At 51.4% G+C, this 11,796-nt stretch overlaps 1 protein-coding gene across 2 annotated transcripts in view; it reads left to right on the plus strand.

Annotated features, from left to right (window-relative positions):
- The window catches only part of KCNE1 (potassium voltage-gated channel subfamily E regulatory subunit 1), a 10,439-nt gene extending 5,915 nt beyond the window's left edge, over window positions 1-4,524 (plus strand). For both annotated transcript variants that reach the window (XM_025867556.2, XM_025867557.2), the window contains exon 2: window positions 4,033-4,524. In XM_025867556.2, the coding sequence (XP_025723341.1) occupies window positions 4,033-4,473 (441 nt within the window). In that variant the 3' untranslated portion in view covers window positions 4,474-4,524. The remainder of the gene's footprint in view (window positions 1-4,032) is intronic.
- The last annotated feature ends 7,272 nt before the right edge of the window (window positions 4,525-11,796 follow it).

Here is an 11,796-nt window from a genome sequence, read left to right on the forward strand (position 1 = left end):
CAGGCTCCCTTACTGAGCAGGGAGCCCGATGTGGGACTCGATCCCGGGACTCCGGGATCATGACCTGAGCCGAAGGCAGTCGCTTAACCAACTGAGCCACCCAGGCGCCCGAGCACCACTACTTTAAGCAAGGCTGAGGATGGTTGGCCTGGCAGGTTTTTTAAAGCAAATGTTTCTGGTTGCTTCCTCTGGCCGTAGTAAAGTCCGTCTGGTTTTAAGTAACAGGTCTTCTCCATGATCCCACCCAAGTGAATTAGTTGCAGAAGTTACTCAAGTTAACTTGCTGTGTGGAGCTATTAGCTCTAAACCAATTAACCTCTGGAGGTTGCCTACCATAATTCTATTTTTTTAAAGATTTTCATTTAATTTGAGAGAGAGAGCACAAGCAGGGGAGTGGCAGACGGAGAGGGAGAAGCAGACTCCTTGCTGAGCGGGGAGCCTGACATGGGGCTCGATCCCAGGACCCTGAGATCATGACCTGAGCCAAAGGTGTTTAACCAACTGAGCCACCCAGGCGCCCCCGTTGTCTACCATAATTCTAGTGTCATGTGGTCATGGAGCGACAAGAATGCTCTAACAGTAATTGGTAGCAGGATTCCGTGCTTGCGGTCATTCTGCGTTTTTAGAAAAAAATTATATTATCTGCTCAAGGGCTCTGTATTTTCTGGGGCAAGTTTCTATGCATTCATAAGTGGTTTGAAGTCATTTAAAAAGAAAATGTCAGGCATCGTGTTTGGAAAGCTCAGCTGCCCACAACCTTGTCTTGAGTGATTTCCAGCAGACTAGCAGCTCTGGGTCTAAGTTTCAAAGACAAAAAAAAAAAAAAAAAAAGTTACCAAACCATTAGAATGGGGCAAAATGCTGGTTTTGTAGAAGAATCAGTACCTGGGAGTCTCTTGAGCCTGTGCGGCTTAACCCATTCTAACAGATCTCAGGGCACAAACTCAAAAGCCCCAGAGATGTCAGGAAAACCCATTAAACACATTTGTTTCTTATTCATGAGCAGGCACGAGGTATCACGAGGTAAAGAGAGCCACAGTGGTCAGCCATGGAAGAGCCAGACCTAAAACCCCAAACCTCCAAATCTCTGGGCTGGACTGCTTTTATTTTTCCTTTCTTTCTTTTTTTTTTTTTTTAAAGAGTTTATTTATTCATTGGGAGAGAGAGCAGAGAGCGTGTGTGCACAAGCAGAGGGAGTCGCAGAGAGAGAACACAGGGCTCGATCCCACGACCCTGAGATCATGACCCAGAGTCAAAACCAAGAGTCAGACGCTTAATTGACTGAGCCCCCAAGCTAATATTTCTTAATGAGCTGGAAAAACCAATCCACTCACACTCGGCACCCTAAGTGCACACCACTACATGTCATATGTTATGTCAACCCCTCTGCACGCTGGGTCAGTGGTCCAACAGCTGCAGATGTCAGTGATATTTCTCCCTGTTCCCAAAAGGTAAAAGACTGAACAAGCCTAAGGAACCTGACCAGAGGCCAGCAGGGCCAGACTCCAAACCTGGAGTGGAGGTGTAATTCCAACGACCGATCGCTTTCCCCTTCTCCACTCCTGCTCCCTGAGCCTGTGGCTGTCAGAGGGAGACAGTGGGGGCCTCTGTTAATTAGGTACTCGGGTTGTGAAGAATCAGGTATTACACCGTCAAGAAGTATTAAGAAGTTCCTGGACGGCTCCTGAGCTGCTGTGTGCCAGGCGCCAGGCTAGGGAAACTGAGGTGGGACAGGGTGGGGGACCGGGATGATGGCCGTGGTGAAGTCAGCGGGGAGCACAGCGGACTTCATGGGCATTCATGTTGGTACTAAGCCAGCCCCAGCATCAGAGAAGGCTGAACTGGATTAAAGCATGAGGAGGTACCACTTCCTGGTTCCGTGGGCCAAGAAGGAGGGCCTGCCTCTGCTGGAGATGTGGAAAGAGATGGTGATGTGTACAGGGCTTGGCAAGCATGGGGTCTGGGCAAGCGACAACAGTAGAGCAAGAGAGGGAGGCAGGTGGCCCTTGCATCTAGGCCCACATCCATGCTGAAGACAGGGTGTTTCACCCCGAAGGTAGGGAGGAACCTGGGGGGGCCTCTGAGCTGGGGACTGACCTATTGGGATTTGCAGTGGGGACCGCAGGTTTTGCGGTGGGTGGGTACATGGCCTCTCCGCTCACTGAGGCATGGAGCAGGAGGGGTGGGGGCTGAGGTGGAGGGGCCTGGGGATGGCTGAAGGTACATGAATCCTTGGCAGGTCATGGGGCACCCAGCTCTGGAGCTCAGAAGAGTACCTGGGGTCATGGCCATGTGGGCGAACCTGAAGGGACAGGTGCAGCCACACAGGGAGAGGGCAGAGTGAGAAGAAAGGAGGGCCAATGAAGGAATTCTGGGGTGCACCAACATCCCTGGGATGAGTAGAGGGAAAGGAGCCTAGGGCAGGTGCCAAGCATCTTGCCCAGGGCTGCGTTCAGAAGTTTCAAAATTAAGCCAATTCTAAAAAGTAGCTCTAGATTGACATTTGTCCTAGCAAGACAGTGTGTGATGTCACAGCCCCCATCCTAGCTGGGAGAGGCTGAGCACCTCCCTGCCCCATGTACATTGGAATTTCTCTTGCCACAGGGTTTCTGGCCAGAAACTATGGTCCCAAACTGTCACGCTTAGTTTCAACGGCCACCCCAGGGTGCCTCGAGTGAATGTTACACACAACTGAGAAATGAGTGAGGCCCTCGGAGTCTGGTCAGCCCTCGGTAGCCCCTTGTGGGTCGAGTTTCAAGGGTGGCCTCATCCGTTTGGCTCTGGATATTTTGTCTCCCAGCAGGACCTGGGGGGGCGGGCAGAAGCCAGCATTTTCTCAAAGATACAAATGAAACCTGTTGAGCTTATCAGTGACCATGAGGTGGGGTGTCAGGACTCATGAACCCTCTGACAGAATTCCAGAGTTTCCTGGAAACAGCTCTCACAGTTCCCAGGCCTGTTCTCTGGGTTTTCAGGGACAGTGTCATCCAGAGTGAAATGGCCCGTGCCAGCCACTCAGCAGAGGACAGGGGACAGGGAGGGGACAAACATAGTACAAGCTGGAACACTGGTCCTTTCGAGGCCAAAGGCCATAAAACCACAGTGGATAGAGGAATAGGAAAGAGAGGCAGAAACGTAACCCAGCACCACTTAACGCGTCTTAGCTTGGGCCACCATGACAAAATCCCACAGCCTGGGGCTTACACAACAGACGTCTATTTTTTCACAGTTTGGGAGCTGTAAGTCCAAGATCAAGGTTCTGGAAGGTTTGATTCCTGGAGAGAGCTCTCTTCGTGGCTTGCAGGTGTTGCCTTCTCATAGTGTCATTGCGTAGCAGAGAGAAATGTCTCTCTCTCATTATAAGGCCATGGTCCTAGCAGGTTAGGGCCCCACCCTATAGCCTCCTGTAACCTTAATTACTTCCTGAAGACCCTATCTCAAGGTGCAGTCCCATTGGGGGTTAGGGCTTCCAGATGTGAACTGGGGGACAAAATTCGGCACATAGCATATAAAGTAACACACACACACACACACACACACAAAACCCAGGGTATATATTAGAGGAACTCATTGTGGGGGTTGCCTATGGAGGTAGGCAGTGGGAGTGGTGAGTGGAAATAAGAGGGAATCGGGGCACCTGGGTGGCTCTGTGGGTTGGGAGTCTGCCTTCGGCTCAGGTCATGATCTCAGGGTCCTGGGATCGAGCCCTGCATCGGGCTCCCTGCTCAGCAGGGAGCCTGCTTCTCCCTCTGCCTCTGCTGCTCCCCCGTTTGTGCTCTCTCTGAAAACTAAAGAAATAAAATCCTAAAAAAAAAAAAAAAAAGAAAGAAAGAAAGAAGAGGGAATCAATTGATTTACTGATCAATCAAGAGAGGCGCTGTGCAGATTCAAGGTGGCACACGCCAGGGATGCAGTGGGTATATGTCCGGGCGCCCCTCTCCCCCAAGATTTCACAAAACAGGAGAGCATGTGCCTCTGTGTGGGTTTGGGCCAGGACACACTTTCTGATTTCAGATTGCACTTCTCTTTCAGAAAGTTTTCTCGGCCAGTTCGAGCTCCAGCGGTGGAAATTTGAAGCCCGGGATGATTCCGTCCAACACGACGGTGCCGACGCCCTTTCTGACCGCACTGTGGCAGGGGACGGTGGCGCAGGGTGGCAACACATCTGGCCTGGCCCGCAGGTCACCCCGCAGTGATGATGGCCAGCTGGCGGCACTCTACATCCTCATGGTGCTCGGCTTCTTCGGCTTCTTCACCCTGGGCATCATGCTGAGTTACATCCGCTCCAAGAAGCTGGAGCACTCCCATGACCCATTCAACGTGTACATCGAGTCTGACTCCTGGCAGGAGAAGGGCAAGGCATACTTCCAGGCCCGGGTTCTGGAGACCTACAAGGCGGGTTACGTCATTGAAAACCAGTTGGCGGTGGAACGACCCCACACACACCTTCCCGAGATAAAACCTTTGTCATGACCCCACGATTGGTTAAAACTGGGCCAATCCTACCTGGTGATCTGATTTTTCCCATCATGTGCCTTTTGTATTCTTTATGATTAGGGATGTCATTGGGGTTTTTTGCAATCGTAAGGGGTGAGGGGTGGCTTCATAACCCTGTCTCTCTATAATCACATTCCGTCTCTGATGACTGCCAGACGTTCTTACAAGAATCTGATGATTCCTTCTTTCAGGATCTGTGCCTGCCTTGTTGATTTTAGCAGCTCTGTTTCCCAGACTCCCTTGCAGCTAGCAAGGCCATGTAGAAGTGGGAGCGATTCTTGAGAAGGAAAGGGTGGGCCCTCCATTTGCCTTTGCCCCCACTTCCCAGTGGCTGGGACGGGGATGTGGTAGTGAGCCAGCCTTGCCTCTGGAAAAGGACAGCATCCTCGCAGAAGGCAGAACATCAAGAGTCTAGGCAATGTCACGGGACAGGGTCTCTCTGCCTTCCTGCTCACCCACCAGCTCAGGCATTGTGGGAAAGAAACACTCTGATCTTCCTTGGGCCCCTGATATTTTGGTTCCTGTCAAAATAACAGTCACTATCCTAACTTAATATCTTATTTTACAGGACTGAGACCAGAGGCATACTATTCCCATATTTGTCACAAGCATGCCCCCATCCTATCTTCCTCCCTGCCTCCTGCCTCTCCCTTACATCTACCCTTCACACGGACCCCCTCCAAACACACCCACACTCACACCCACAGATACACACACGCACACACAGAGAAGCACACACACAGATACACACATGCACACACAGAGAAGCACTCACACCCACAGATACACACACGCACACACAGAGAAACACACACCCACAGATACACACACGCACACACAGAGAAGCACTCACACCCACAGATACACACATGCACACACAGAGAAGCACACACACCTACAGATACACACATGCACACACAGAGAAGCACACACACACAGATACACACACGCACACACAGAGAAGCACTCACACCCACAGATACATGCACAGAGAAGCACTCACACCCACAGATACACACACGCACACACACAGAAGCACACACACCCACAGATACACACATGCACACACAGAGAAGCACACACACCGATACACACACGTACACACAGAGAAGCACACACACCGACAGATACACACAGGCACACACAGAGAAGCACTCACACCCATAGATACACGCACACACAGAGAAGCACTCACACCCACAGATACACACATGCACACACAGAAGCACACACACCCACAGATACATGCACACACAGAGAAGCACACACTGACAGATACACGCACACACACAGAAGCACTCACACCGACAGATACACACACGCACACACAGAGAAGCACACACACCCACAGATACACACATGCACACACAAGCACACACACAGTACACACACGCACACACAGAGAAGCACATACATGCACACACACTCCCTATTCACACATGTCAATCTCAAAATAGCTCATTTCCTACAGGACTGAGATGCCGGATAAAAAGTTTCCACTTCAGAACATGTACCAAGGGGAGGGTGGGGTGCACCGCCCACCTCAGAACCCAGGGGAAAGAGTGGGTCTGGGTAAGTGACAACACATGGGATCAAGGGCACAGGGCCTCTCGAGGCGACGAGCCCATTGTGGTTGAATTGTGTCCCCCCAGAAGACATGTTCCAGTCCTAACCTTGGTACCTATGAATGTAACTGTACTTGGAACGCGGGTCTTTGTAGATGTCATCAGGTGAAGATGAGGTCACTGGGGTGGGTCTACATCCAATATGACTGATGTTCTTCTAAGACGTGGGAAATCAGGTCATGGGCACATGGGGAGAACTCATGAAGACAGGGAGAGCCTGGAGTGACCCATGCGTGAGCCAAGGATGGCCAAGGACTGACAGACACACCAGACCAGGAGAGGCACGGAGGGGCTCTCCCGTACAGGCTTCACAGGAACATGGCCCTACCACACCATGATTTCAGACTTCTGGACTCCAGAACTCTGAGACAAAGAGTTTGCAATGTTTTACTTGGGTTCTGTTAAGTCAGCCACAGGAAACTCGGGCAGTGTCCCCCTTCCCCCCACCCCCCGGGACAGCAGCTTTCCCCTCCACTCTCCTCACTGGACAGAAGATTCTCTGGGAATTTTCCCTCACAGATGGGAGAGGGGAAGGGATTAGGGTGGAGGTGTGTGGTGCTGGGGCCGTTGCTCAGGGTGGTAGAAGAAAACCCGCTTAGTGTTCCCTGACCTTCGAGAATCTCAGAGAACACGCACCTTGGTTTCAGCATGCTTCTCCAGGGGCTGCATTAGCGCTCTGGGACATCCTGCTTGCTTGCCCATTCCTGAAAAGGGTGGAATATTTAAGTAAAACATTAATTGTTGGAAACCTGCATATAGTATAAATGAAAACAACACATAAGCATTGTTGGCCGTCCTCAGTGCACGAATGGCGCCCAGCTGACTGTAGCCCTTGCTTCGTGGGCTAGCCCATGGTGCCTGCAGGCGAGCTCGGAGGCAGGGGTTAGGGCACCTCTGGCATGGAGGACTATGTCCCCGTGATGAGTGCTTCTTTGGGTCAGAAGCTTTTGAAAATCTAATGAAAGCTATGATTCCCTGTACCTGAAAAATGCACATGGACACATTTTGCCCAGCATCTCAGGGGCTCATGGAAACCCTCTCACACCTGCTTGCTCCTCATGGACCCTGTGTGAGCTCTCTGCTTCCAACAGATACACATTGCCCACGGGGAAGGCAGGCGGGCCAGGAGCGCAGGTTTGGAGGGGGACCTGGTGCGCATGCGACCCGCGGATGTGAGTCAGGGCGGGCACAGTGGCTGGGACCCCAGGCCCAGCAGCTAGCTGGCGCTTACCCCCACTGGGATTCCTGGGACTTTAAAGGCAGAGGGAGGTCCCGTGATCTGTAGTCCTCCCAGTCCTCAAGAGACCAGGGATCCAGCACCTTCCCCGCTGCACCCCTCAAAGCTTTTATAAGCCACACATTTTCAGATGCCTGTGACCACACATTAAATTTGGTTCAACATGCACAGAGCACTTGGTGTGTCCAGGTACTGTCCTGAGCTCTTTAGAAATGGAATCTCAACATTTTGTATGCAATATTTTATGTGTTCCCCGGATAGGACAACATGCCTTGGAGGAATTAAGTTCTTTTTTTTTTTTTTTTTTTGAATTAAGTTCTTTTTAAAAATCAAAGTCTTTCATCATGATCTGTGGCGTGCGTTTTCTTCAAATCATTAGGACACTTTTAGAAATGGAGGTGGGCTGTGGGGAGGCTCTGGTGCAGCAGCCCCAGGGGCTCAGGAATAAGGAAATAAGATCGCCTCTGGTAGTTAAACTCTGCCGTCAACCCCCTGATGTCTACAGATAGAAAGCAGAGGGAGCGAAGGGAGCCGTCTGGGAATGCAGACGCAGTCTTAATGGACCTGCGGGGTTTTAAGAGAAGCTGGAAATATAGATATTTATTTGAAATCTCTTGATTTTGAAATGTTGGCACCTAATTCCATTTTAAAAAAAAAAATGCGTAAGCCAAACGAAAAATGACCTTGAGTTGAATTCTATCCAGAGACCACTGATTTATAAGCTTGGCTTTGAAGGGACAGAAGAGCCACCCTCAGCCCCAGGTCACACTTGATAGAGAGCAGTGTGGGGGAGGGGTCCGGCCATCTGACAGGCAGCTGCCTCGCCAGCGGGATTCACTGGCAGCACTCCCCACAGTGTGGTCCCCTGGCCACCAAACCCTGCATCCCAGCCCCATGATGAGGCTCTGCCTCAGGCTGTCTCCATTCACCAGACTCTCACATTCAGTCCCCTCACCCTGTCACCCTGCAAGAGTACCTTACAACCCCGATTCTGCTCCTCAGACTCTTGGGACCAGTTGTGAGGGTCCACCCTGGAGAGGTGGACCCACTCTACATGCAGACAAATCAGGCTTCAGAGCCTCTTAAGAGACTGAGGGCTGAGCGGGGACCGCAGTGAATTAGCCAGACGAGGAATGTCATTTCCACCTCTGCGTCTCCTGGAGCCACCCGGCCTGGCTGGGCAAGTAAGCGTTAGAACTTCTCCAGTGTAGACAGGCCGTGTGCAATTCAGTGGACAGTGGTCCCTGAAGAGTTAGCTCCAAGTTTAAATACACCTCCCGGAGGTTCAAGGACACACCCAAGGTCATTGGTTGCTTAAAGGAGGACGCCCGCAGGAGTGCTGCTTCCTTGACTTTGGACCCTGGCCCTCTGCCCTCCTGCAGCCGCTTTAACAGGCCAAGGGCTCCTAGAAGCCTTGCGGTGGGAAAGGGAATCGCCCTTAGCCACCACAGGAGCAAGGACTTAGTGAACACTTGCAGGAGAGGGTGGAGACTGAATTTACTGATTTTATTCGTTTGCACACACTAAGTCCACCTAAGCATTTTTTATAGGATATCATTTAAAAACATCAGGCAATTTACACTCAGAAAGGATCCTAATATCATCTCCTCTGTATACCCAGAGATCTGCTTAGAAAGACATAAGGTAGTCCAGTGTATCGATCGGCCAAGTCATTAAACAAAAAGTTGGGGCAGGGGGCGCCTGGGTGGCTCAGTCAGTTAAGCATTGCCTTGGGCTCAGTTCATGATCCCAGGGTCCTGGGATCGAGCCCCGCGTCCGGCTCCCTGCTCAGCACTGAGTCTACTTGTCCCTCTCCCTCTGCCCCTCTCCCCTCAGCTTGTGCTCTCTCTCTCTTAAAAATATAAATAATTTTTTTTTTAAAGAGCAAACCAAGCCACAAGGAAGGCAAACTGCAAAATATGAGAATATGGTTTGAACTGTTGCCTTTGCACTGGTCCCTAACTTCATCACTCCCTTCCCCTTCAGGATGCTGCCAGAATCCAATAGCAGTCATAGCCAAGAGTTAGAAATGAGCGGACAGGCAGAGAACATTGCTGTGGATTTCATAACCTTTAAACTCCCAGGCAAGGCCGCGCTGAGTACTGCTAATGTGCGTGGCTCACTGGAGACTACACCCTATCTTAAATCCACATCAGCAGATGACGTCTCTGTGGGCACAAATGAGATGTAAATACTAAATCAGACTAAGAGAGATAACCGAAGGTTGCAAGGACTGGCAGACAAAGGAAATGTACAGGAAGCTGTGAATGGATTGATAAGGGGTGGCAAATTCTTTAAGTAAGCCGACTGGCTGGATACATAAAAATCTAAACACGGAAAAAGGGAGTCTGGAGATTGAGAGTAATTGGCCCCTCAGGTGCACTGGTGTGTCTATTTGACGTCAGCAGAGCTGGTGCCAGGTATCGAGATTTCTAAAAATACTGGGTGTTGTGCTCGCTTCGGCAGCACATATACTAAAAATACTGGGTGTTGTTGGCCGGGCTCCGCGTGTGAAGGCACCGCGGGCGCGGCTGCCCCCTGGCGGTCACGTTGAGGATATGTCCCAATGCACGGGGAGCCCTGAGCACCTGAGGTCAAGTGATGCTCTGCTTGGGCCTGGGCCAGGTGCTCAGAGGCTAAACTTCTTTTCTTTTCTTTTCTTTTTTTTTTTAAAGATTTTATTTATTTATTTTAATGATTTTATTTATTTGAGAGATAGAATGAGATAGAGAGAGAGCATGAGAGGGGGGAGATCAGAGGGAGAAGCAGACTCCCCGCCGAGCAGGGAGCCCGATGCGGGACTCGATCCCGGGACTCCAGGATCATGACCTGAGCCGAAGGCAGTCGCTTAACCAACTGAGCCACCCAGGTGCCCTAAACTTCTTTTCACTTGTCAAGTTCCGCGAGACAGGGCTCACCGTGGGCACCATTATGAAACAGGAAGATGAAAGCCTGAAAAGAGAGAAGCAGTCCCTAGGAAGTGTCTTCTCTGGGCAGGGGCCCTGAGGCCTCCGAATTCTGGGGAAGTCACTAGGACCCCTTCCTTTGTCCTGGAATCTGCTCACCCCCTCCCCATTTCCAGAAACGACTCTTTATCATCCTTTCCAGTTTTGGAAAATGGTCTCTCATTTAGACCTAAACCCCTTTCACTTCCAGGCCTATGACCCCTTATGCTCTGCGTGGAGAAAGGTCTCTACACAGGCAACCTCCCAGCGCCTGACATTTTTCACCTCCTCCTCACCCCAGCGGTGAGGGAGGGATTCCTGCCCCAGGGTTATGGGGATGGTGAACACACCACACCCAACCCTGGACAGATGAGACCAACAGCAGGCTGTTAGTCTCATATACTGACAGCCAGAGGGAGGGGGGATACCACACGCCACGGAGGGGCCACACGAGAGTCACAATCAGGAACAGAGTGAACAGGCAGGGCTCTGACAGGCAGGCTTCGTAGTACCAAGAGAGTGAGGTGGCCCGGTTCCCACGGGAGGGTGTGATGGGCTTGTCTGAATAATTCCACAAGCTGGGAGGGACCTAGAACCCACTACTCAGGGGTCTGCGGGCAAAGAGCTTCTGGGTGACAAGAAGAGGTGTTTGGCTGGGGGACCTTCTCCACAGGAGTGGCGTGGGGGAGGGGAAGCTGCCGTTAGACCCTTCACAGCCCTCCGATTCCTCCAGATATCAAGGCAGCACATAATAATGGGCTGTAATTTTAGGCCTTGCACCACCGCTGGGGACGTCTAGGCAGGAGATGCACCGAGTCGGGTGCTGGGCCATGGGGGCAAGTGAAGGCCACATCCAGCCCCTGCTCCTCTAGCCAAGTTCTGGGCTCTGGAGTGGGACCGTGGCTGCTGAAAGAAGGGGCGCCTTTTGCCAACTGGCTCCAAGGACACTGTCTGGGCTTGTAGAGCTGTTGACTCTCATTTCCTTGATAACTTCCACACCTGCCACTGAGTGTGGACTTAGTTTCAAAGATAAGAAGTGGTGGGAGGGTGTGCAGGAGGTGAGCTGGGCTCCCCCCAGGAGGACGGAGGTGGCTCTGAGGTAACGCAGCAGCAAACGGCCTTAAAACAGCATGGAGAATGGAGAACGTGCCTGCTTTCTGGAAAACCCAGGAGATCCATAGGAAAGAACCTAGGGTTTCTAGGCTGCTTTTGAAACATAGCTTGTCTATGAGAATTCAGTGATTATATTAATCTTCTAAGGCTATCGTAACAAGTTCCCACAAAATTGGTGACTTGAAATGATAGAAATTTATTCTCTCACAGTTCTGGAGGCTAGAAATCTAAAATCTAGGTGTCAGCAGGGCCGTACTCACTTCCTCTGAAGGTTCGGCAGGGTGTGTGTGTGGGGGGGAGGGTCCTTCCTGTCTATTCTAGCCTCAAATGACCCCAGGCTTTCCTTGGCTAATGGCCGCCTCACTTGGTCTGGCTTCAC

This window comes from Callorhinus ursinus, unplaced genomic scaffold, assembly GCF_003265705.2.
Source record: "Callorhinus ursinus isolate GAN/ISIS: 27379988/994484 unplaced genomic scaffold, GSC_fseal_2.0 scaffold1, whole genome shotgun sequence".
In the NCBI taxonomy this organism is placed as follows: Eukaryota; Metazoa; Chordata; class Mammalia; order Carnivora; family Otariidae; genus Callorhinus; species Callorhinus ursinus.